The following is a 25,774-nucleotide window of genomic DNA, read 5'->3' on the forward strand; positions in this document are numbered from 1 at the left end:
AATGGTCGATTTAATAACCACTGCTTTATTAAGAAAAATCCAATCAAATGTTGGGCCGTAAAATAATATGGAAATTCTCATGATAACTTGGAACTAGTCTTCGCACTCATAATACCAGGAGTGCTTCAAAGTGAGGCTTAGAAATATTTGTACGGAAATATTTTAATTTAGAGATTGGGGTTATATGTGCACATCGTTGTGTTAATTTTTGATCCAACTTCAGGCATGATGTCACTAATTTAAAGTTTTTTTTCGGGGCTTGTCCCCACCTTCTACTCTCTATCCAACCCATGTTCAAAGTGATCAGGAGTATTTGCATGAAAATGTTTTAATCTAGAGATGGAGGATATTAATTTGATCTACTCTAGATATAATGGAACTAGTTCAATATTTTTTTAAAAAAAGATTAGGAAGAGCTAATCCAAACCTACCATCTTATATCTACTCCATATCCCGAGGGGTGGATGCCAATAGGATCGAACTTATATATATATATATATATATATATATATATATATATATATATATATATATATATATATATATATATATATATATATTATATTTTCTTTCACATGTGGGCCGGACTTTTTTTTTTTTTTTTGCGCTAAAACAATAGGAGAGGGGGAGGGAGAGGAAACCTCACCCGTGTAGCAGCTCTTACTGGGCCCCCTTCCACCAGGAAATGCTCGATGCGGGTAGAAATTTTGTTCATACCCTTTCCGATCCGTGAGTCATCCCATGTGTGAGCACGTCATCCCAGCGCCACTTCAGTGCTAGCTGGACCAGATAGCGCTTCCACCGTGCGTGTCCAAGCAGGAAGCATCCAGTCCCCACATTTAATCGACTTTGGTGGCTGTCGGACTTCTCTTTTAATAGATGAGCCCAACATGTGAAATTTTTAATAATAAAGTTAAAAAGTGCGGAGACAGAGTTCGAACTCAGGACCTCTACTCTGATACCATGTTAAAATCACTGCTTGTTCCAAAAACTTAAATTAATAAAATGAGATAGATTTATTTATATATTTTATATTTTTTTACCCCTTTTGTCCAAGTGATAAAAAGGGGTGATATTATCTCAGCGAGTACTCTATGGTACAAATAGTTCAAATTAGCTCAAGACTTTCGCATGTAACACACTTTAGTTAAAAAAAAGATTTCTAAAATGAAAATTTTGCCAAGCAACGTACACACGCAGCTCGGCCGCTCGGTTGCTTGAACTCCTTCAAAGCTGGCCAATAACGCTCTCGCGCGGGGCTTGGAAACATATCCAATATTTATGTTCAATGACGAATTATATGTAAATGCTAATTTGAACCAGAGCTGATCAAACTCTATGCTGGCTGGGCTGGGCTCAGACTAGGTTGTATTGCGGCAGTTAGGCCCAATAGCTATACCCAGGCCCGGTCTGACCCGACCATTAGGTTTAATTTTTTGCCCAAGTCTGATCCAATTTTGCAAAGCCAGGATACATTTTTCTGCCTTTGTTTTGTTGCCCCAATGGTTTGTCGGACTCAACACATGGCTTGTGGTGTTATAATATATGTATGTATGTGATAGGGGGCAAAATGGATCATCCTGCTTAGGACAGGGGACCATCCCATTCCGGCCGAGCAGACCTCAGCACCGACCAGGCCAGACCTCGGTCCTGCTGAGAACCGGTCCTACCTCGGACCTCGCTGAAGGCCAAGCCGGCCTCGTCCAGATCTCTCCGCTGCTACGACCTGCAACAACATCTTTTGGTGCTTATAATGGCGTCCCGGGCTCGAGCTCGAGGCGCTCTACTGTGTCGACTGCAACACAAAGAGCTCTCTCGATTGCAGAGATATACGACAATGCGCCCTGGCCCGAGCTCGAGGCGCCTCACACGACGACGCGCCCCCGCCAAGTTTGGAGCGCCTTATACGACGACGCACACAGGCCAAGTTTGGGGCGCCCTATGCGACAACGCGCCCCGGCTCGAGCTCGGGGCGCCCTGCTGAGCAAACCTCAGTCAGAAAGGCTAGGCCGATCTCACCGAATATTTGTTGTAGCCCTCATGTCGGCCCGACCTCAGCGCCCTGCCAAGCGGGTAAGGCCGACCTCGACCCCCGTCGGAGGCCGAGCTAATCTCGCCCAGTACGTACCGCGGCCATGCCTTGCAGCAACTTCACCACACCATACTTCGCTTGATGGCCACGCCAAGACACGTTAACAAAGGACTATACCTTGCTGCCCTAGCCATGCCTGTTGACAAGGGCCATACCCTGCTGTACACGTCAGTGCCATACCAAGTATAGGGATAACTCAAATCGTGTCTCAAGCAAGTCGTGGCCGCGCGCTATCTGGCCGGCGCCATCTCCTCCTATGAAGAGGATGGGCCGTACCTCCACCACCTGAGTACCTTTGCAGGGACTATAAATAGCCCCATCAAGTAACACCTGAGGATCTTTTTGGCCAATAAAAACTCCACGCTAACTTAAGCATCGGAGGGCCCTCATCGAAATCGCTGGTGAGGCTTTGTTCAGGTACGTTGGCGTCCAGCATGCGAATTTCCTTCACCAACTCAACCAGTAGCTTTCCCTGACTCCTCCAGCGTGGTCACCCTCAGGCCAAATTTGAACCACAACCGTATGTATGTATGTATGTATAAGCCCAGTCCGATTTTGTGATCAAGCCTATTTTTTGCCTAGGCCTATCCCACAAGCCTATTTGTAGTACCGATGCCAACTAACTTTTAGGCTGGGCAAGCCATCCAGCCCATGATCAGCTTTAATTTAAACCACTTTCAAGATTATGGTTTTTGAGCGCTGAGACTAGTATAAAAATTAACATACTTATCGCCTAGGACCCTCTCCCCATGCTTTCTCAAGATAATCTTCAACGACGATGTGTCTGATGACGTGAGAAGAGATGGTGTTAGGTTTATTATCAGATGTCCTGATTCTAGATTGATTGCGGCAAGGGCCGTTGGCTCTATGACACTTTTGTTTTTAGAGCTGAGCTAAGAGCAACTTGGGAGGGCATTTCTTTTGCTCAATTTATCCTAGGGACTAACTGGATTCATTTTAAAGAAGAATCGGCGACTGTCGTTAGGTGGATTCTGAGCTATGCCAAGGCAGGTGTTGAGCAACTCCTTCTGCACGATATGCGTAGTATGTTGTGGGACTGTGTGGAATTTTGTGTCACCTATATGTACCGAAAAGAGAGTAAGGTAGCTGATTTGGTAGCTTCTTAGGTTGCCCAACTTTATGGTGACTTCATATAAGATAGTTGTAAGTTTTCTATTTTTTTTTATATTTTTTTTTAAAATTTATTGGATATATTTATGCCAGAATTGTACGGAATAGTCTGTGTTATTAAAAAAAATAAAAATTTGATGTAAGAATATTTTCGTATAAGCCAGCATCGAATGTTGAAATTGCCGCATCGTGCCCGCGTTGGACGCACGGAATCATTGTCACGCGCGGCCGCGAACGAGACCCGAGGGCTCTGCGCGTCGCTACACACCGGCGACCGAAACCTCGTGCAGTTTTTTATCCCCCTTCTCCGTCCCTCCCTCCCTCCCCTGTTCGTTGTCCCAAACTCACTCGTCTCGCTTCTGCAACACCCCCACCTCACACCCAAAAAATGTCTCTCTCGTCCTACTTGATCGGAAGCCAAAGCCTCGCGCTCCCGTCTCTCTCCTTCTCCTCATCCTCTTCTCATCCTTCGTCTCCATTCGCCGTCGCGCGACCCCGCCCCTCGGTCTCCCCGCTTCTTCTCCCCTCATGTGGTTCGTCTCGCCACAGGGTCAGCTCCGAGAGATGGCGGGGTTCCGGCGTTATCACGCGCGTGGAAGAGAAATCCAAGAGCTCGTCCCCCTCCCCTCTCGAGCCAGGGAAGGCCCCCGGACAATACGAGGTTCTCTTCGATCACCCCCTTTCCGGAGCTCCAGACGTTGGACTCATGTGTAGTTATCTACTTATGCGTGCAGCAAATTTCATTTTTTCCCCTCTGATGTCGATTTGCCATAATTAGATGGTGCTTTGAACGTTACATTCTGATGGTGTTATCTATTCTTGATGGCTTCATTCATTATATTTGGCTTTCGTATGCATAAGAGTTCATAGTTCTTTAACTTTGTAAAGGCTTTGGTAGTTAGATTCTATGCTTCACCTGCAATTTTCTAAAACCTATTTGTTTCCTTTTGTGGCAATGAGGACTTGTCCACTGATTTCGCAATTTCTTCCTCATTTATGGCATTGTATCTCTGTTTTGTTGCCTTTGTGGCTCTACATAGTTTGAGTGGTTGAGCCCGAGCATGCACATAGTTGAGTCTACTGTATCTCTCTTCCTGGGTTGAATTGGTCTTGAAGACTACTTTATCAATTCCAGACCTTCAAGTGTTAGTATAAGTATTTGCTTTCCATTGACTTTGTTTTTGTATCCGTGTTATACTGGTTCCTCTTGTCAAGCGTACCAAGTTCATGGCTTGGTCTGCTATGCGTGTCTTTCATGGGTACAGTCCTGAGAATAGATGTACTGGTGCCATGATTCCATAGCTCTTCTTCTATCAATTCTCCACAATTTGACCTTTTTTGGTCCTTACCTTATTAAACTGTTCCTTATCCTCTTACATGTCCCGCTTTCTTACTTTTATGGTTTGTATTATGCCGTTTAAGATGAGTCAACTTTCTATCCTCCTCCCGCTAAGCATAGTGTATTGGCCAAAAAGGCGAATAGTGATCCATCAGTCTACCGAGGATACTCTTGCGGATTCTGACATTCCCATCATGTGTTGCACAGTTGATGATGCTGCTTGTCGGTTGCGTTCTTGTGAGCATTGCTATCATTTTTATGAAAACTAATTACCAGATCCACTGACCACTGCTTCTGCTATATATTGGCCTAGCATTTGCTATTCCCCTATGTCCGCCGTATACCCTCAGTGGCAAAAGGCTCTTGATGTGAAGCTTGCTGCTTTCTGTTTCAATCAAAATCTTATTCTGTTCCACATGGGAAGAAGTGCTTCTCATTCAAGTTAGTTTGCAGAATAAAGACTTACTCTAATGGTTTGATTAAGCGAACAAAAAAAACTAGTTTGGTGGCTCCTGATTTTATACAAGAGTATGGTGTTGAACTACTATGTAACTTATGCTCCGGTAGACAAGATGATCTCCAGTTGTTGTTTCTGTCATTCAACTGTGAACTTTTTACCTAAGCATGTAAATGCATTTATTCATGGTAAAAGGAGGACTTTATACATTCCATCATTTAGATTCTCTGCAATATGTTCACTGTATGCATTGGGGCAGTTAATTGTATCAAAGTAGTCACTTCAGCCAACCTAAGCAATTGTTTAAAAGGTTTGTGCAGATGACCATTTTGTTGCATTTCTCTTATTCAAAATCTGGTTGAACTTATTATGTGTCATAGGTTGTTTTAGTAGGGACAATCTATTTTCATTTCTTTTATGTAATTCTATGGATGTTGTAGCAATTTATGGTTGTATCATAGCCATCTTATGGCTCCTAAAGCATAAGGATGTCTAAATTACATGTAAATTGCTCTTTCAGTTTTGCATCCCTCTCTCGCATGCAACTTTGAGTCTTAAATCCAGTGAACATGTTAATGTAAATTTGGACATTGTTATCCTCGCTATTAACTTGGAACTATTACATTGAATTAGGAGTTGATGGATGGATCTGGAGGTTGTGATCCCTTATGTTCACTTGATGAAGTAAGCTCCCAGGATTTTGAAGCTAGTTACCAGCCAAAGACTGATCTACTGAAAGCTCTTACTATACTTGCATCAGCTTTGGCAGGGGCAGCTGCAATCAATCATTCTTGGGTGGCTGCCAATCAGGTTGACTCTTTTTGCTTGTTGCTTGTATTTCTTGGGATGATTGTCTTATGTTCTAGCTGAAATGATAGTTAATTTTTAATGATGGAACTCTCTTAGTATACACTTTCTTCACCCTCATCTGCATGCAGATGATTTTGTGAATATGGTGGGACCATCAATAAAGATGTTTTAATTGAAGTTTCTCATGGTACAGGATGTTGCTATGGTGTTGGTATTTGCAATTGGTTATGCTGGCATTATTTTCGAGGAATCTTTAGCATTCAACAAAAGTGGAGTTGGATTGTTGATGGCTGTTTGCCTATGGGTTATTAGAAGCATTGGAGTGAGTCTCACCGGTATTTTTTAGTTTATTAAATATCTCTTTTTGGCTCCCTTGGCAAGGCAGATTAACTTCTGTAACAGTATCTCCTTTTTTATCACCCTGTCTCTTCCCTCCTGTTAACATGTGATTCCTTGTACTTGATCAGAGTGATAGGTTTCAGAGGATATCTGCTATCAGCTAGATAATTATTTTATGTATCCCACAATATGCACTTCAGCTTCCCAGCTGGTTCAGGGTTTTTTTATCCTGCTTTTGCATAATATATTAATTTAATAAATCCATAAATAATTCCAAAGGTTGCTATTTTTTAAGAAAACTGTCATCAGATATGGCAGTTCTGGTGTTGGAATCAGGGTTTCAAGTGCCAGCCCATGGCAGTCTCTGCTGGACCAGTATTGACACAGTATGGCTCAGCTTGCAATCTAGTAACTAATTCTGCAAATATTTTTGAATTTGAAAGGTTAATGACATTGATTAACCTTTAAGATACCGAGAGTTATCTTGCGAGTATCAACTGTCATCTTGTTCTTTTGATTTTGGTCCTTCTTTAAAGTCTTTCTAGACCTTTCAAGTCCAGAATGAAGATGTCAAAGATAAAGTCTAAATCATGGTCCATCGAACCGGTACCAATAGGCATACCGGTGGCCTACCGGATCGGTTCAGTACCAGTTCGGGTTGTACCGAACTGGTACCACTAGTTCGGCTGGATTTCGGCTATCGTACGGTTTTTTTTGGGAGTTCTCTCTCTTTTGGATCTTTTTTTATGAATTTAAGTTTAATTTAAAGTTTTTTTGTTGTTTTCTTGATTTTTTTTTCATATTTTTTTATGTTTTCATGTTTAGGGTTTAAGCTAGATGATGCATCTTATTACTTTCAATTTCAAAGGATACAAATCATAAAATGAACAATATAAAATATCTTCAAATCAAGATACATTCAATTACATACTTTGAAAGCACTCTCAGATGTCTAAAAGCGGGATGAGTGGCGATGGCTCTCGTAGATATTCGGATCATAAGTATAGTCAGGAGGAGACAGATCAATCCACTCCTCTATCCAAGCGGCGTAGTCTTGTTTGCTCATCCCAGAAGGAACGCACGCCAAGTTATAAGAACTCTCGGATCTCTCGTTCAAGTTCTAGCTCTGAGAGGTGTCTTCTGATTGTGGAGGGGTTCATCCGAATATGACGTCAGCAAAATTCGACTCGTAAGATGCTCTGGACTGCGTAGATAGTAGCCACCAGAAGATGCCTCTGACGCACCATATCCATATCCATATGGATAATGGGCTATCTGAGGCTGCGGATAATAGGATCCGGTATATGACTCGAAATTTGATACGTTTATGAATCCTACTTTATATGCGAGGTTATCTGCAGCTGCATCCTATCCTTTTGAATGACTTCGAGAAGCCCGTCTCCTATATGCAATGGTATCCTTGCGGGCTCTATAAGATGATCGACTGTGGTCTGTATCCTGTATAGCATACGTAAACTGAGATTCATCGGTGTATTGAAGATCAACCTTCGGTTGTATCTTATAAGTAGTACCATATGGTCCTCCACTCTCTCCATGGCTAGCAGATCCATCACTACCAGAACTTTCATCACTGTTGCTCTAGATCTCCTCAACACTCTCTATTGGGGCCCTTTGTTTTTCATTTTTGGTTTGTTGGGTAGCTGCCTTCTTACCCTTTATGCCCCTCTGTGCTTGGCTATGTCCCTCTCCTGACCTAGTAGACTGGGTATCATAGTGTCCTCGTCTGAGCATCTCTCGATCATCTCTCTGAGAGGGTGTCTCGTACCAGTCATATAGTGACTGGCTCTCCTGTGGCTGTGGCTAATCAGCTGTTGGAGTGCGTGGAATATTGCACCCAACCCATTGCTCTAGATTGACGCTAGTCTCGTTGGCTATAAAGTCGGCCGATCGTGGAGGCGATCCTAGCTCGTCAAGCTCTGGCTCTTGCTGCTGGCCCACAAGTCGGCCGACCATAGGATCATCATCATCATCGTCGAAAGTCATGTATATTGGATCTGCATACTTGAGTTCCACTTCCTTTTGAATGCACTTTAGCCTCAGCCGTAGATTGTAGTGCACATATACAAGGTCGTTGAGGCGTTTCTGTGTCAAATGGTTTCTCTGCTTGCTGTGGATGAGAGCGAAGATGGACCAGTTGCGCTCACTTTCACTCGAGGAGACCGCCTGGAAGAGAATCCAGCTAGCAATCCGCTTAAGGTTTTTCACGGACACCCCAAAATGAACCACTATTCAGCAGCACAAACATTGAAGAAAAATATATATTAGTATCATATTAGTAACCCTCTAACGCCAGGTGAATGTCCTCGTGATGCATAACGTACCTGGTTTCATAGTTGTCTTACTCACGACAGCTACTCGCTGTCCAAAGCTGTTGCTGCTCTCTCTAAATAATTTGGTCTGTGAACAAGAAGCGTATTGTACTATGTTAAATTGTTAATAATAGAAGATACCGATAAACTTACACATGCTACTAAAGTTTAGTTACTTCTTTTAGACATAGGGCCACGACTTTTGGATTAGGCTCCATCTTGTAAATGACATTATGCAGAGCCGCCAGAAGTTTGTCATCCATACCAATTTCAGGTTCGTTGTACTGGAATTGGAGGTTCAGGTAGTATGCTGCACATAGACGAGACCGTTTATGTAAAATTATACAAGTAAAACTACCAATATAATTATCAATGTTCTTGCTTACCTGCTAGATGCAATTTTCTATCCATTTGGGCTTTCCACCGTCGCTCAATGATGTTGATGTACTCTTGGGCATGTGCTAGATCTACTTCTATGATATGAGCCTTTGCCCTCTCCATCATGTGATACAGAAAGCCCATCTAGGAGTACCTCTCGCTATCCACGCCTCGCAGCACTTCATATAATGGTTTGTTAGCCTTGATTATCGCAGTAGCCTGCTGTCAGAATATTTGCCTCGTCACCAAGTTTTTCACTTTGCTCCCTTCAGTGCCGGCCTGGGCATATCTATTTTTCTGCCACTCGGGATCGACAAACATCTGACGTAGAGCTCTTTTCTTCTCGAGAAGGCTATCAAGTGCAACGTAGTTGGTAGCAAATTGTGTGACTCCTGGTCCTAAAATCTCTTTTTCTGCAAACTTTCTCATCAGTGAAATGACCTAGGTATGGTTATAAATATACCCGGTGATGCGTTGGGCTCTCTCTACCGTATGCTGCATCCTATGGATCTTTTTAATGTCCATCAACATGAAATTGATACAACGTGCAGCACATGGAGTGCAGAAAATATGTGGCCGCCATTCCATCAAGATTTTTCCGACGGCCTTATATTGCGGCCCATTATCAGTGACGACCTGCACGGCATTTTTCTCTCATACCTGATCAATATGTCCTCCATAAGTTTGAGGATGTACGTGGAATCATGCACGTAATTCGAAGCATCAGCTGACTTGTGGAAGAAAGCCTTCGTATCATAGTATGTCAGAAAGTTGATGATGCTTCGTCTAGTAGGACTGGTCCAACCATCAAACATCACAATCAATCCATATGTAGGCCACTTGCTTTTTTAGGAGGCTATCCAATTCTCTAGCTCCTTATTGCTGTCAAGAAGCTCACCATAAATGTCCTTCAGGTTTAGAGGATTTACACTGGAATTGACAGTCTGTATGGCGGAAATGGCAAATCTGTAGTACGTATTGTCTGCCATATTCGCTGGAATGTGGTTGAAGTGGAATCAGAATCAATAACTCGCCACATATCTTTCTTCTTATCATTCTTCAGCATTGAGTCAACCCTTTGCTGCTTCGATTCTCTGCTGAAAAAGGTATGTAGGTCTAAATCATGGATTCTCACTCCTGGTGGAATCCCTCTGGATGACTTCTTTCGGCTACCAAAAGAACTCAGGATAGATGCAATCTGGCCACCGCCTCTGTGGACGCCCTTCCTGACCGAGGATGTCCTTATGAACTTTGGATCTTGCCTGCTGCTCGCAGAATTGAAATCCGACTCGTAGAACGAGGGCTCAAATCGAGCTTTATGCCTGGTCACCTCCTGCTGCCATTGATCATCCAGGCTCGACTGCATGGCAGTCTGGATCTGTTCCTCTTCATCTAGACCCTCAACCTCCTCTGACTCTTTGGAGTGATAGGAAGGTGGCTTTGCCGCTCGGCGTTCCACCTCCGTCTTCTTCTTAGCAGCCCTCTCCTTCGCTTCTTTGATTTCAGCGAGGTTCTTGCTCATCAGCTGCCGAACCTCCAGTGGGCATGTAGGGCATGTAGCTACCTCATGGAAAGTATGAGCTAAGTGCTGCTTCAAGCTGGTTATCCTTCCTCTCTTGAAGCACTTATGGTATTAGTTGCACTAAAACTGGTATCGGCCCTCAAGCATTCGCCCATTCTCCCAGCCAATATCAAATTGTGGGGAGTTGGTTTTTCTTAATGGCTTTATTCCTATAAGGACGATAATTTTTTAAATTTTTTTATTTATTTTATTTATTTTTTTATAATTTCTAGTTCAAAAATAATTTTTATTTGTTGTAAATTTAGAAAAAAAAGATTTCTACTTCAAAAATTATTTCTGAATTATGTAGAATGTACTACTATTTTTTTCATTTTTTTATTTTTAATATATTTTTTTATTTTTAAAATTAAAAATAATTTTTAAAATAATAATATTCTAAAAAATAAAAATATTTATGTCAACATGCACATGCTTCATAGATCTACAATATATAAAAAATCATGCCCAAATCTAAAAATTTGGCGATCTCCTCTTATTTTGCATTTTTTGAGCTATTTTTTCTAAGCCCTTTAAAAAAAAATATTAAAGAAAAAAGATTGGAGAAAGAAAATCATACCTTAATTAGCCTTCACTAGATTTTTTTGGAAAGAGAAGAACGCTCTCTCACCTCCTCATTTTTTTTTCCTTCTGAATCAATTTTGAGAACAACTTTTTCGGCCTTCCCTTGCCTCGACCGTTCGGCTATAAAAGCCAAACGGGGGAGGCATCAAGAGAAACTGTGGCCAAAATGGCCACAGTACCTCGATGATAGCGCGTGCGCTCTGTCACCGAATTGGCGATAGCGCATGGCTGTCGACCACTTTGGGCTATAGCGCCGCGCGCTGTGGTCAAAAAAGCCACAGCGCGCGGCGCTGTGGTCAAAAAGTCCACAGCGCGCACGTTGTGGTCACTGAAGCCATACCGGTGCGAATCGGTCCGGTTCGCACCGGTATGCCTCCGTACCACTAGGGGCCGGAGCTATTTTCCACCGTTGTACTGGACCGGTCCGGTCCGGTACGGGTTGAACCGGCCGGTATGAGCCGGTTCAGCATACTATGGTCTAAATAATAAATCAAAGATGGCAAAAACTTATCAAGTTAAAATACCCGTTTGTCAAGAATTTTGATAAGGTGTTATTTTTGTTCAACACCAACTAAAATTGCATCCTGTATATTTTGTTTTAGTTCTACTTAACTTTCAATGCTCGTCCTGGAAACCTTTGTAATTGCAATTTTTTTAAAAAACTCTCTTATTTCATCAATGAACAACTTATGCACCATAATACTTCTAGTTGGGAGTATAGTGAGTTAAAAAAGACAAGCAATTCTCCAAGAAGTTTAATTAAAATTGCATCATGGTTCTGATCTCCAAACCATGTATTCCTCAATGATCATCAGCAATATTGCCTAAAGAAAAATAGCCTAGACCAATAAGCCTCGACCAGAGCTTCAGGAATCAGGATCAAAGGCTATGACAAATTTACAAGGAAAATTTCAAGCTAAAGATATATTTATTTGACAGTAAGAATATTGCAAATGCTTTACTTAACTACATTCTGAATCGTCTATGTAATCATTTTGGCAGAAATTGTGATTAGTGATGCTATATGCCGTTATAAGTCACCATGCCAGGTGTTCCTGGAATGTTTTGTTCCAATATTGCACATAATAACTGATACATGCTAATACTCCAGTTTTAGCAGCCTCATTGTCTCTCTGGATACCTGCACAATTGGTAGCCGCTAAGAGAGAGCACTTCATTTATTTCACAAATTTATCATTAGATCTGCCACCAACTTTAAGCTGTTGTTTAGTACAAATTGTCCATGGTAGTTTGCAATTGTCTGAAGTAAGGATTATTGTATACTAGTCATTACTTCCATTTGAATCTCTGTGCATCTAGGTACTGGTTTTGCTTTTATGGCATCATTAATTTCTTGTGACATGATAAGGTTTATTCTCTTCCCATAACATAGCATATTTTTGATGTAGGCTCCTTCAACAGATATAGCTGTCACAGAATTAACCAGGGCATCTGCTGAAGTCAGTGAAATAGTCTTCTTCTTGCTTGGTGCGATGACCATAGTGGAGATTGTTGATGCACATCAAGGATTTAAACTGGTTACTGACAATATAACTACTCGGAAGCCTCAGGTTCTCCTTTGGGTGGTGGGTAATATATTTCAGTCATTTGATAAGGTGTCATTGCTGGACAAATACCATGCCTATCTAGATCATTAATGAAGGTTGATTTGATGTTGAAATATAACTACAGATTCTAATATATAGTTTCTGTAGAAATCCTAATTTGACATTCTTCTGAATACCCATCTGGAGTAAAAGTGCTAGGAAGCAAATGCAGTAGTATCTGCAACTGAATTTCAATGCATACCATGTTTTATCTAAACAATATTTTGAATAAATCTATTCAAACTTCAAAGTAATATATCAGAAGAAGACGTTACATCTGTTTTGTATTCTGACATTACCTTTACAGGTTGGTTTTGTGACTTTCTTCCTAAGTTCAGTCCTCGACAATCTAACATCAACCATTGTTATGGTTTCCTTATTGCGCAAGCTAGTACCTCCATCAGAATACAGGAAGTATGGAATCCATTACCTCCTCTAAATTCTAATTTGCAAGAAGTTTCTGATTATTTATAATTTTTATATTTTATATATTATGAATATTTTTTCTGATGGCTGTTTATGACTGTAATGACGAACACCCAAGCACACACATATACACAAAGACTCGTATTTTAGTAATTTTTTTTAAAAAAATGAGCCATTAAAAATCTCATTGTTAATAAAAATGTACTTTAGGTAGCATGGTAGGTAGCAAAGAGAAATTTGCTCTACTATAAATAGATATCCCAGTCATCTGAGTAAACTACAAGACAATGTTTGAGCCTTTGAGGAGCATTTGCACTAAAATCATCATATGTGTAGTAGTATGGTAATTGCATGGTCAGTTAAGTGAAATTACTGCTTATAAAGAAATAATCATTCAATTTCTAGAGCTCAATACAATTCTCTACTCATACAATGAAACACAGAATTATGAAGTTTCATTGATCATAGGCAATTGCAACATAGGATGGTCAATGGGCTTCTGGCCCAATCTGCTCAAAGACCAAGCCTAGAAAATTCAGGCCAGTACCGAATATTAGCTCTGTAAGGATGCATGGTTGAGGCCAAAACGAAAAGGATTTGTTCTGGAGTTGGGCTTGGCATTTGTGGAATTAAGGTCTTGTCCCTTCTCAACAAAAGACTTATACATGGGCCAACTTGGGACTGACATGTACTGGTGACACCCTTGAATAGTTTTTATGAGATCTGAAAAGAATGCAAAACATACCATCAAAATGGATTATAGAGGAAATAGAACCAAAATTTTCTGGTGGCAACACTCTGTAGTTATGTAAAAAGTTAATCATGTATAACTACTTTTTTCAGATTAGAGCTTTAAAATGCTGTTCTGATGAGAGGATGAAGACCTACAATTTGCTTGCGAGTCTCAAGTTCATTAATCCTTTTTTTATTACATGCAAATATTCTTTGTGTTTGGGAGAGTTGTTTGCTGCACGTAACACAGGTCACTAAAATTGCACATCTATTTTATCTATAAGAATTATAAAGTTCAGATGAAACTCCATGAGATATATCCACTTTACAAGCAACAAATAACTTACCCCAACTTCCTGTTCTCAGACTATTTGGATCATTATTAATGGTCAAATCTTTTTCTTACATAAGAGTCTCTTGTAGACATTTGATATTGGCGTTGTCATTAGGTCGGTATGGTTTGGGCTGGTTGTAACTCTGGCCAAGCCCCATGTTTTACAGTTCAGCTCAAGTTTACCTGTGACCTAGTTGGATTACTGAGTCCTAACTCAACAAATTTTGAAGCATGTGTGGTCATCTTCTGCTGATCCTTTCACAATTCTCTCCTTTTAGTCTTTTATTGAAAAAATGTAACTTAAGTAAAATCCCATCAAATATTTTTCTAGCTTGGGATTCCTTTAACTCTTTGTAGCTACTTATTATTTCTATGGGATTTTACTCTGTTCTACTCCATCGTTGTTGCCCCATTAGGAGTGGGATTTCTGAATCTGATTGGGCTTTTTTAAGACTCATTTAACTGAAGATAAGTTGCTCCTAGATGCCTCCAAATCATCAACTTGGCAGCAATTATACCCCTTGCATTGGTCTCCCAAATACTGTATGTGCTGTTTCCATTGATAGCAGGTTTTTCCCATTACTTGTGTTCATTGTCTCAAGACTCTTCTGCAATCTACATGGGGTTCGGTATCTCTATCACAGTCAACAGTTCTCTGACTTCCCATCTCTTTAGCCATGTATTCCTTTAGGCTCTAGTATGCTAGATGTATTGGAAATTCTGTTGATTGATTGTTGCTCGCTTCTAGTTTTCTGTGATGACTCCATTTTCTTGGAATATATATTTGAATATGTGTCTGTGTGTCTATATATGTCTGTGTTATATGCATGCACAATATATGTGTATGTTTTTGTGTTTGTATGTATATATAGGGGATGATTATGGTGTACATGGGGTGTAAGGAGAGGATTACACCCATTACCAGATTCAATAATGGATGTTGTGAATGAAATTGTAAATGTTGGATATTTCTACTAGGTCTTAAATGCTTATAAACAAAATCATTTTTGGAGAACTCTTTCTTATGCATTAACTTGTCTCAAATGAATAGTTGTAGAGGCACAGTATAGTTTGTTGATTCTTGGGTGACTTGATGCAAACAAGGGGTCTCCAAAATACTTGATTTGTTGTTTGTCAGAAATTTAGACCTTGTAGATCATGCCTGGTGGTTTATATTTCCATTTTTCAACTCCCATGACTGAATATGTATATATACATATGTTTGTGTTTTTGTGTGCCTATGTGTACACTTGTATGTATATATAACACAATTTATGTACGTATATAACATGATTTTTTAAGTCCCAGTACTAAGCCCCTTATTGGTACCTCATTGATATGGTTTGGTGCGTCCTCTGTACTGACCCATGGTACACTGTTGGAGCAAATAACAAATAGTACCATGTGTTGCTACATGGGGCCTACTGAGGCCCATACCAGTATTAGGACTCTTTCAAGTTGGTATTGTTAGCTCTGAACTTCATGGTATCACACGGTATGAATGTTACATACAGACATATAGAGTGTGTGTGTGTGTGTGAGAGAGAGAGATACATATTCCCATATATGAGGAATGGGACTGGCAAGTCGTATTTGTAGTGCTATTAGAGTTGATGATAACAAATTATAAGTCATTAGGTTGTTGTAGAGAAGAATCGAACAGATCTAACATCCAATTTTGTCATACATGGAAGCTGTCTGTCTTGTTTAACTATGAATCTGCCAGGATTCCCAGCATCAAGATTAACTTCATTTTCTGCAGTTACCAAAATGATGCATATCAGTAGTGCAACTGTAGTTTGGTATCCAACTTCCCTGTCTAACCTAAGGCTGATGCAGTCTGCTGTGATTGCAAGTCTGATGCCATCTATAGTTGGTGATGCCCCTCTGATAGCTTTAACAATTTGTCTTTCAAAGCCTTTAAACTTCAACTAATTTCATGTAATATACTATTATCGTTCCAATCCCTAATAATGTATGCAATACTAGCATAGTAGCATTATGATTTATGAAGATTCATCTATGAAACATAATTTATGAGATCACCGGATGTATCAGTCTTGATGGTTTGCATTCTAATATCAATAGCTTGTGAAATGTGCCTGAGCTTCAGCGCATTTTTATTTTTTTAAGCAGTATATGACTTATGTTCTTGCAAATACTCCACATATAACTATTGTTATGAGTTTTCTAGGCACCAAGGCAGGCTATGCCAATCCGTACCGATTGCCCAACGGTATGGTACAGTACCATGTTGTTCCATCTTGGGCCGTACCGACATAGTTAGAGCTGGCAAGGCAGGGGAGGGAGAAGAAAAGAGAGGAAAAAAGAATAGAGGGAGAGTGAGGGAGAGAGAGGGAGAGGGATGAAGGGAGGGAGAGAGGCCCCTAGACCTAGAGGGAGAGGGGGAGAGAGAGAGAGGGAATCGAAATCCCTCATTTCCTTCGTAGATGGCGGGCCGTAGGGGTCATCCCTATTTCGAAACAAAATAGAGGGCTCTACCCCTAATTTTTTTTTGGATATTTCTTAAGTGAAGTCGGCAAACAACTTTTGTCTTTCCTCGTTGGCCTCTCTCTCTATCCCCCTCCCTCTCCCTCCCTTTCTCTCTCTTTTCTTCTCTCCCCTTCTCCCTTTCCCCCTCTCTTGGCGAATTGCTTGAACCAAGGGGTAGAAACATGCTGGTCTGTCCTTGGTACGGTTCAGTACGCCCCAAACTGGGTGGTTCGGGGTGGTATAGTGTTCCTTGCTAGGCGCTATAATTTTGGTCATAGTCTATTGGAATTTCTAGGCTGAATCATGCTCCAAAGTTTAAGGAAATGTTCATGTTTTGTGATTTTGTATATACTGTGGCAGAATTTTAGGAGCTGTTGTTGTAATAGCAGCAAATGCTGGTGGGGCATGGACACCTATTGGTGATGTCACAACAACGATGTTGTGGATTCATGGTCAGATCTCTACTTTGCCAACAATGAAGGTATGTTTTTTGTGGTATACTTGATATCTTTAGATAGAGTTCGCTTATTCGTATGCATCCTTCTTATGGTGTTCCATAACCAAAATTTATGCTGTAAATTTTTATCTTTTTTTCTGCAAAGTGCACGTCTAAATAAAACAAATGTCTGCATTATATTTATTTGCTGTATGACCCTTTGGGCAGAGTTTGTTACAAAAGCATAGGATACATTTCAACTTACATGAAATAGCATATCCTCACTCTACGTTTCTTTTAAGTGAAGTCTCTTTTTATTGTTGTGTTTTTGACATGCATATTTCTTCCATGACCTTAACTGAAATAAAGTCTACAACAAATAAGAAAATTTTAATCACAATGGCAGAAACAACAAGCCTTATTCCCCAGATCTTAGCCATCATTGTTATGACTATTTTGCTATCATTCTTCTGATCAAGAGGCTTCTTTTATTAAGTTGAGCTTTTTATAATCTTTATCATGTCTATTTTGCTATATCTATTCTTTCTCTTATCTGCTCATTGGAGACAAATCTAAGCCTCTTTAATGAATGGGTTTATCTCTAGCCTTTGCTATTGATGAACATGACATCTGAACAGATTTTGATCATTTTTCTTTCAACTGCTTCAGCTTTGAAGCTTCCTACAAAATATTAACATTCAATATTTCGATGCAAGTGTTACAACTCATCTGTCATAATATTCCCATTGCGGCAATGCTTTTTATAGGAGCAAGCACTTGCTGAATGTGAAAAACTATGATGCATGATTTCACAAACCGCCAAGACAGGACAATACGATTGGTACTGTACCATTCCAGCATGAAACCAGCACCTGTACAGGTGTCGGATGCATAGCAGTATGTATCAACAATACCAGTTTGTAGTGGTACATATCAGCAGTTATATACCAATCATGCTGTTCGGTGCTGATATTTTTTCAAATTTTTGAAAACTGTCAGTTTCAGTATGTACAGTCGGCGCCGGTATCGTACCAATACCACATTGTTCCGATGTGAAAACAGTAGAGGGTTCGGGGCCAATATTCAAAAATCTTGCTACAATGCAAGCCGTGTTTTATTATCTCATAAACTTTTCCTTTCATGTCAGCAATTAATTTCCAAAAAAATAGTTTACGAGGTGCATCTCTACTTCATATACCAAGTTTTGTATTTTCGGAGATGTCTTCAAGGATTACTCCAATCTGCTTTACAAATGATCCAGACTGAGTTTATGACCTCAATTCTATAGCCAAACTATAAGGCCCTTGGTACTAATCTGTACCGGCGAAATTGTGGCCTTCTTATTCCAACTCTTTTCCTTATCCTGGCAATATGGGATTGGCTTTGATTATAAGGCTATCATCAAGATATGAGAGCATTTAAAGACTAATGTGTTCTTGTGATCAAGATTTCATATAGGCATGATATTTCAAGCCAAGGTAAGATGGGATCTAATGAGGAAAATATGACACCAGTTGGCTGTTGGAAAGCACTTGGCCCTTCTCCCCGATTATGCTGGGTCAACTCAAACAGCTAACCCCTGAAAATTCCACTAGACTTGGAAAGAGTCTGGTGAAAGAGGAACTAAAGCTAGGTTTGATGCAGGAAGCTGCATTTATTTCTCGGGGACATTGTACTAGATGGAGCCATGTTGGAAGACAATTCCCAGATTCAGCAAAGTTCGAGAAGAGTAGAAATTTGATAACAGGAGTATGATGAATTATATGAGAAATATGTGAACAAAAGAGAAATATCCCTAATGTGGAATCTTCAAGATGATATGTATGAACTCTGTTTTTGACAATCATTCATTTTTTTTTTTTGAATCTTTTAAGTCATATAATACTATAGTATAAATCGTTTTCCCACTTCAGACATGAAATTCACCCAGGGAGGGCTAGATATTTGTCAAAATGTGGTCATGACTTGATAGTAGGGACTAAAAGGAGGTGGAGACGGGTGTAATTTTGGGTTGTAGAAAACTAGAAATTGCAGAAATAATTCAAAGAGGCTTACAGATAATATTACTATGCAAGAATAACTTGTTAAAGTAATTCTTTCTTTTTTTGTCTATGTGTTGTACAAACAGGCATCCTACCCTGGAAGAAGGGGGCAGGCATCCAGGGAACAGCAGGGTATAGATAATAAAGAAAAGAGATACTAAATAGGAAGGGGAAGGCTGATGCATAACAAAGATATTTCCTCCGAACTGAACTCATTGATTATTTCTCCTTTGCTTTTGTTTTATGCATGGAGACTCAAGCTGAGGCGAAGAACCACATGATCCACAACTCCACATCCTTATATTAGTTTTCCCTACGTCAAGCAAGATGCTTTAACATAAAGCTGCTACCACCAAGTCCCGAACCAGTTGTTTCACTTTCTGACATGGTATTAGCAACTTTATGGTAGTTCTTCATTTACAAAGAAGAGCACCATTCATAAATCCAATTTGGATAGATGGATTAAGGATGATTGATTATGCTATGTTCATGTTATAGTTCTTAAAAGGCAACAAAAGTGCTGGATTTATATCTAAATTAGTTTTTTGGAAAACAACTTGAGCTCCAAGAGATATGGCTTTTACTACCAACAGAGAAGCTTGATCACTGAAATATTGACAAAAATTTGTCATGTAGCAGTCAACTTTTTGCAGAAAAGGCCTTAAACTTTTCTTCCAGACCAGATAGCAAGCTTTTTACCATTGCAGGCAGCTGCTAGTTACATGGCATTATGCTAAAGCAGGAAGCGGTAGCTTCTGGGGTTATACTTAGCTTTCAGCAATGAGAGAAAGCTGAAGCATCTTAACTAGTGCAACTAGATTGCCTGTCAAAATGTGGGGTCAACTTTTATAGTTTGTTCTGACAACTCGTCAAATATTAAGTTCCAACTAAGCAAATTGTATCTTGTAGGAAAGTTCGGAATTCACATTGACATTACCAACTTGGACTAAAAGCTAGCCTGCAATATTGAAACTTTGCTTCCTGTAATCTTAGAGTACTGCTTTGTTGATGTTATCTGTAGAATATTTATATCTTACAGTGGTGGCACATGACATAAAACTGTTCACCTCCTTTTAATGGGCTATAATTATTTAGTCAAGCCTCTGCAAAGTTACTTGGTCTTGTCCTTGGCAGTCTAATTATGCTGGTGAACGTCACTGGATCAAATCAAAATGATTGTTTTTTTAAGGAATATTAGAAGGCACTGTTCATCCTACTTTTGTTGACTTGCTAAAAATGTTGTGCAGTTTTTTGAAAAAAAAAATCTTTTTTTTAAATTTTCACATATATATTGCAAAAATAAAATGCATAGTTTGGTTATGGTTCCAAACAATTTCTGGCCAGAATGAAGTCTTTCTACGTTGCTTGCACAATGCGTCATATGAGTAGCCTACGGTTGTTAGCAATAGCTTAAGCAGAATCACGAAACAAGAAATTTTCACATTGTTATTTTCAGCATTAAAATTTGGTAATTGTTTAACATTATGTTCTAATGCGTCTGAAAAAAAAATCAAACAAATTAAAGATTATTAGATAGACATTAGTGATAAATTGACAGGGAACTTTCTTTTTTAAGAAACACCTGTAATGCTGTAACCAAGGTCCGCTGTACCGATACCGCTCGGCATACCGGACCGGTCCGTACCGGTTCTGTATCGATTTTGTACCGGTACGACAGTTGTACCGGCTGGTTTTTCAATGAAAAGCTCCCGGTACCGGATCCCATGCTGATCCGGTACCGGTCCCAGCCCGGACTGGTACGGCATATCCTGGCGGTAACTGTTGCTCAACTCACCTAAGCCTTCATCCCAAACTAGTTAGGGTTGGCTACATGAATTCTTATCCTTTGCCGCTTTGTTGAGGGCGATACTTTCTGAAAAATGTTGTCAATGCTGTAACTGTTGCCTTGATGAATCATTGCAGTTTCCTTTTCTATTCTCAACATTATCTGTTCTATGAAAGCGGGATTCTTCTTTGACTTCTGACATCATATGCAATGCTTACTATGATCCTCACACAATTATATGTGGAACGGGCCCATGGGGGTGTTACTACCCCTTTTATGCACGTGCATGCCAGAGCGCACACACTGCATCAGCACCTGTATGGGCCCCTGATGATGCAGCAACCATGCCCATGGAATAGGGTTGGTAGCATCCCTGTGAGCACAGAGGATCCAGACTCTATATGCAGGCATGAATATATCTATAAGGATTGTAGATGCAGCTATAGTTAGGTTGGCTTGTCGTTGATTCTGGAGCATAATTGATTGACTTTGTCACTAATTACAGGGTTTGTTTATCCCCTCAGCTCTTTCTCTGGCCGTACCACTCGCTCTCATGTCCCTCACCAGGTACAAATATATAACCAGTATTTTTAAAAAGCAACATAATTCAGTTAATGTTGCAACTAAAATAACTAGTCTTTTGATCTTCACATGATTCAGTGAAGTTAATGGAAAAGCTCAGAAAGCATCCAATGTTTTGGCATCAGAACAGATTGCTCCTCGAGGACAACTTGTTTTTGCTGTAGGCATAGGGGCTCTAGTGTTTGTTCCTGTGTTTAAAGCTGTAACCGGCCTGCCACCTTACATGGGCATGCTGCTTGGGCTTGGTGTTCTTTGGGTTTTAACTGATGCAATTCATTATGGAGATTCCAGAAGGCAAAAGTTGAAAGTACCACAAGCTTTGTCACGGATTGATACGCAAGGAGTTCTGTTCTTCCTAGGAATTCTTTTATCAGTGAGCAGGTATCCATGGACCTCTTCCTTATCCATGAATAGCAAAATTCATTGCACAACCAGCATATACTTTCTGATATAAGTTTTGTTAAATATATAAATATTAGTACTTCTCAAAGCATATGCTTCTCCTAAAAAATGGGCATAGTTTTTTTTTTTATTGAGAGATTTCTTGATTTTACTGGGATAGTCAATGAAGAATTTTCATGCATGAACACTGCCTGTGCATGTTTGTTAATTCCAGACTGACCTAATTGAGGCATTAGTTCATAACTGAATCATATGTGATGATTAATGACAGATCTGCTTTAATCGGTTCTGGTTTTATGAGTTTTCTATTCTAAGATATTTTCCAACATAAAATGTAGGTGTTCATTCCCACATTATATTCATTTATCTAATGCATGCTGTACTTGTTTATTACCTGCACTAAGTAATTTTCTGTGAAAAGATGAACCTTCTTTGTCATGTTAAAATTCTGTCTGATGGCAGATACCTAGATGAATTAAGGCTTTTTTATCAAGTTTTGTGCATACCAGTGACGCCCTTGCAGCATTGATTTGAATTTTATAGGAAGTCTTTTTGCAGACTCTTCCTAATATGTGATCAATCAAGTGTGTGAATGTATATGGATTGTGTGCATATGTGTATGCTAATCTGCCTATCAGTCAACCTATGTATCTATCAATTGATCTATTGACCAATTATGTTGTTGTAGGCCTATGCATATTGGAAACAATAATCACACAATTTTAAATGTTCAGCTGAGGAACAATTGTCTTTCTGACAACTTATGCTGAATGGTCTGGGTTTTGTGCATTGTAGCTTGGAGGCTGCTGGGATTCTGAGGGAATTGGCAAACTACCTTGATGCCCATATACCAAATGCTGAACTGATTGCAAGTGCAGTTGGTGTAGTGTCAGCTATTATAGACAATGTTCCCCTTGTTGCAGCAACAATGGGAATGTATGACCTGACTTCTTTTCCTCAAGATTCTGAGTTTTGGCAGCTTATTGCGTTTTGTGCTGGTACTGGAGGTTCTATGCTCATTATCGGCTCTGCAGCTGGAGTTGCATTTATGGGAATGGAGAAGGTGGATTTCTTTTGGTATCTTCGAAAGGTAAAATTCCATTTCAGTCGTACTGCATATGCATCATCACAAATATATCGGACATTTATGAGCAGACATCACATGTTGCACCCTCCTGATAATGTGAGTTGAAGATTGCAGAACTGTCTCCAATTGTAGGGCATTGTGTCCTTGTATTGTCTGTAATTTATTAATCGAAGGTCCTTTTCTTTTTCTCTTTGAAAGATTAAATTGACAAGTCATTGTTGTAGCTCGAGAGAAGTTCTCCATAAGTAAAAAAAGTAATAATTTAAATTGTTTATTTCTCATATTGTAGCCTAGGTTCAAAAAATCGAAAAATCAAAGAGAGAAAAAAAGTCAATCATGTATTAGACCCATGGGCCAGTTTTTTCCATATATTTTTCTGTTAATAAAGCAACAAACTGAAAGCAAATGAGCACAGAAATAAGATGTGCCCTGGCATCAATGAATCAAACTTTCCGTGAATATATTTGGAAGTTAGGGATTAGTGGAAAGAATCAGTTTATAGTTTACATTTTTAAAGTTGCTTAGCCAGAATTTGCTTTACAGTATAAGAAGCTCAATTTTAAGAACTAATTACAAGGACAAAAAATCCGAAACCTCTTCTTGTTAATTGTTTAATTTATTTTCCCAAATTTTCTAGGAGTCACGACCTGGCTGCTCATGATTACAATTTCTTTTTGCAGGTAAGCGGTTTCGCATTTGCTGGTTATACTGCTGGAATTATTGCATACTTGGCAGCTCAAAATTTCCACATCACACTTCCCACTTCTTTAGCTGAGCTCCCATTTCTTCCGGGCTCATAGATATTGGCATTCTGCTTTGGTCAGTATGCATAGTGATTTTTTGCCGTGCAGTGGTAGGAGTTCCACATTTAGTCCCAATACACCTGCCAAAAACCTGTCTGGACAGTATTATAATCCTTATGATGATTAAAAATTAAATACATAAAAGCTATCAGATGATTATGTGAGGATACCAGGTCATTCAGGTCTGCATCTACCACACATCAATTTTGGTCCAAAGCACAGTTAATGCTGCATCCAAGCAAAGGTGTGATCAAGACATAAAATAAGATAATGGTCAAGAATTCCTACTTGGATTTTATCCCTTATTGTGATTGAGGTTTTTAATGTTTGTAACTTATGGAGAAATCATCCATTTAATCTGTTCTTGGATCAAGCTAGCATGTAATAAGCACAAGATAAACAATTGATGCAACTTTGTGCTGAGTTCACTTTTGAACTTGATTTTTGTCATGACCCCACCTGCGTAGGGCACGTGAGACATCCAGTGTCCACATGGGGGTCACATGAAGGAGGAACATGAGGTTTTCTTGCCAGATATTGTTCAGTTTCGAGGCCCGCACGCGTGCCGCACGCACCGTTTAGATCCCTCTCCGGTTTTGTTTTCCACCCAAAACGTGTTTGTAAGATTTGGAGACATCCGTCTCATATGTTCAAGCTTCGAAACGAATCTTTCCGATATGGGACTATTGGGCTTCATACCTTTCCCACCATCGAATAAGAGCCCTTCTCAGCTCTGATACCAAATGTCACACCGCTGCCTACGCAGGGCACGTAAGGCACCCAGTGCCCACATGGGGGCCATATGAGGGAGGAACACGGGGCTTCCTTGCCCGATATTGTCCGATTTCGGGATTCGCACGCGCGCCGCACGCACCGCTCAGACCCTTCTCCGGTTTTGTTTTCTATCCAAAACGTGTTTGCAGGATTTGAAGACACCCGCCTCATATGCTTAGGCTCTGGAATGAATCTTTTCGGTGTGAGGCCTAATAGTCCCATATCGGAAAGATTCATTCCAGAACTTGGGCATATGAGGCGGGTGTCTCCAAATTCTGCAGACGCATTTAAGGTGGACAACAAAATCGGAGAGGGGTCTGAGCGGTGCGTGTGGCACGCGTGCGGGCTCCGGAACTGGACAATATCTGGCAGGGGAGCTTCGTGTTTCCCCCTCATGTGGCCCCCACGTGGGCACTAGGTGCCTCACATGCCCCGCACAGGCGAGGGCGTGACATTTGGTATTAGAGACGAGGACGGCTTTTGTCCGATGGTGGGAAGGGTGTGAGGCCCAATTGTCCTACATCGGAAAGATTAGTTCCAGAGCCTAGGCATATGAGGTGGGTGTTTCCAAATCTTGCAGATGCATTTTGGGTGGAAAACAAAATCGGAGAGGGGTCTGAGCGGTGCGGCGCGCGTGCGGGCCCTGGAATCGAACAATATCCGACAAGGGTGCCCCGTGTTCTCCCCTTATGTAGCCCCCATGTGGGCATTGGGTGCCTCACGTGCCCCACATAGGCGAAGGCGTGAGAATTTTTAGAGATCCTATTTTTAACTTAATTATGTTCAGCTTAACATGCATAAAAGCTAATATGATGTAATACCATGATGCAGAATATTCCGGCTAGGTGATCATCATTAGACTTCCTTATTCATCGTCATGGTTGATGTTTAGCTCGTGGTGACTATTCTGTATCACTTGTTCACGAACTGAGTTCTCGATTATGCTGGATATCATTCCTTATGATCTTTTCTTTTGTTTTATTGATTTGCTCATGAAATAAGACATCGTATGAAAATCCTAGTCCATATAGGCTCCGTTTGGAAGAGCTTTTGGAGGGCCAAAAAGTACTTTCTACCCCTCCAAAAATATTTTTGGATGAAAAAGAATATTTCGTAAAAATTTTGGAAAACTGTTTTAGCTTTTTCAGAAAGCTAAAAACAGCTTTTTGGAGAAGCTCCATTTTGGAGCTCCGAAAAAGCTGTTTTGAGCTTTGTCGGAAAGTTATTTTTTTTGACCAAAATATCTATAAT

General features: G+C 40.1%; 1 protein-coding gene across 2 annotated transcripts; it reads left to right on the forward strand.

The window, feature by feature from the left end:
* Window positions 1-3,412: 3,412 nt before the first annotated feature.
* Window positions 3,413-25,504, forward strand: NHD1 (sodium:hydrogen antiporter 1). Of its 2 annotated transcripts, none has more exons than XM_039129951.2 (10): window positions 3,413-3,884; window positions 5,653-5,829; window positions 6,023-6,151; window positions 12,429-12,605; window positions 12,934-13,040; window positions 16,972-17,092; window positions 21,381-21,442; window positions 21,536-21,838; window positions 22,655-22,949; window positions 23,627-24,177. In XM_039129951.2, exons 1-10 carry the CDS (start codon window positions 3,612-3,614, stop codon window positions 23,744-23,746), a joined length of 1,764 nt encoding a protein of 587 aa, XP_038985879.1. In that variant the 5' UTR covers window positions 3,413-3,611; the 3' UTR covers window positions 23,747-24,177. The 2 variants fall into 2 exon arrangements, with proteins under 2 accessions (XP_038985879.1, XP_088571997.1); XM_088715871.1 differs by lacking the exon at window positions 23,627-24,177 and adding an exon at window positions 25,355-25,504 and having other exon boundaries at window positions 3,414-3,884.
* Window positions 25,505-25,774: the final 270 nt, after the last annotated feature.

The sequence above is a fragment of the Phoenix dactylifera genome, chromosome 2 (genome assembly GCF_051530095.1).
Source record: "Phoenix dactylifera cultivar Ajwa chromosome 2, Ajwa_hap1_PhDact_Kaust_v1.1, whole genome shotgun sequence".
Classification (NCBI taxonomy): Eukaryota; Viridiplantae; Streptophyta; class Magnoliopsida; order Arecales; family Arecaceae; genus Phoenix; species Phoenix dactylifera.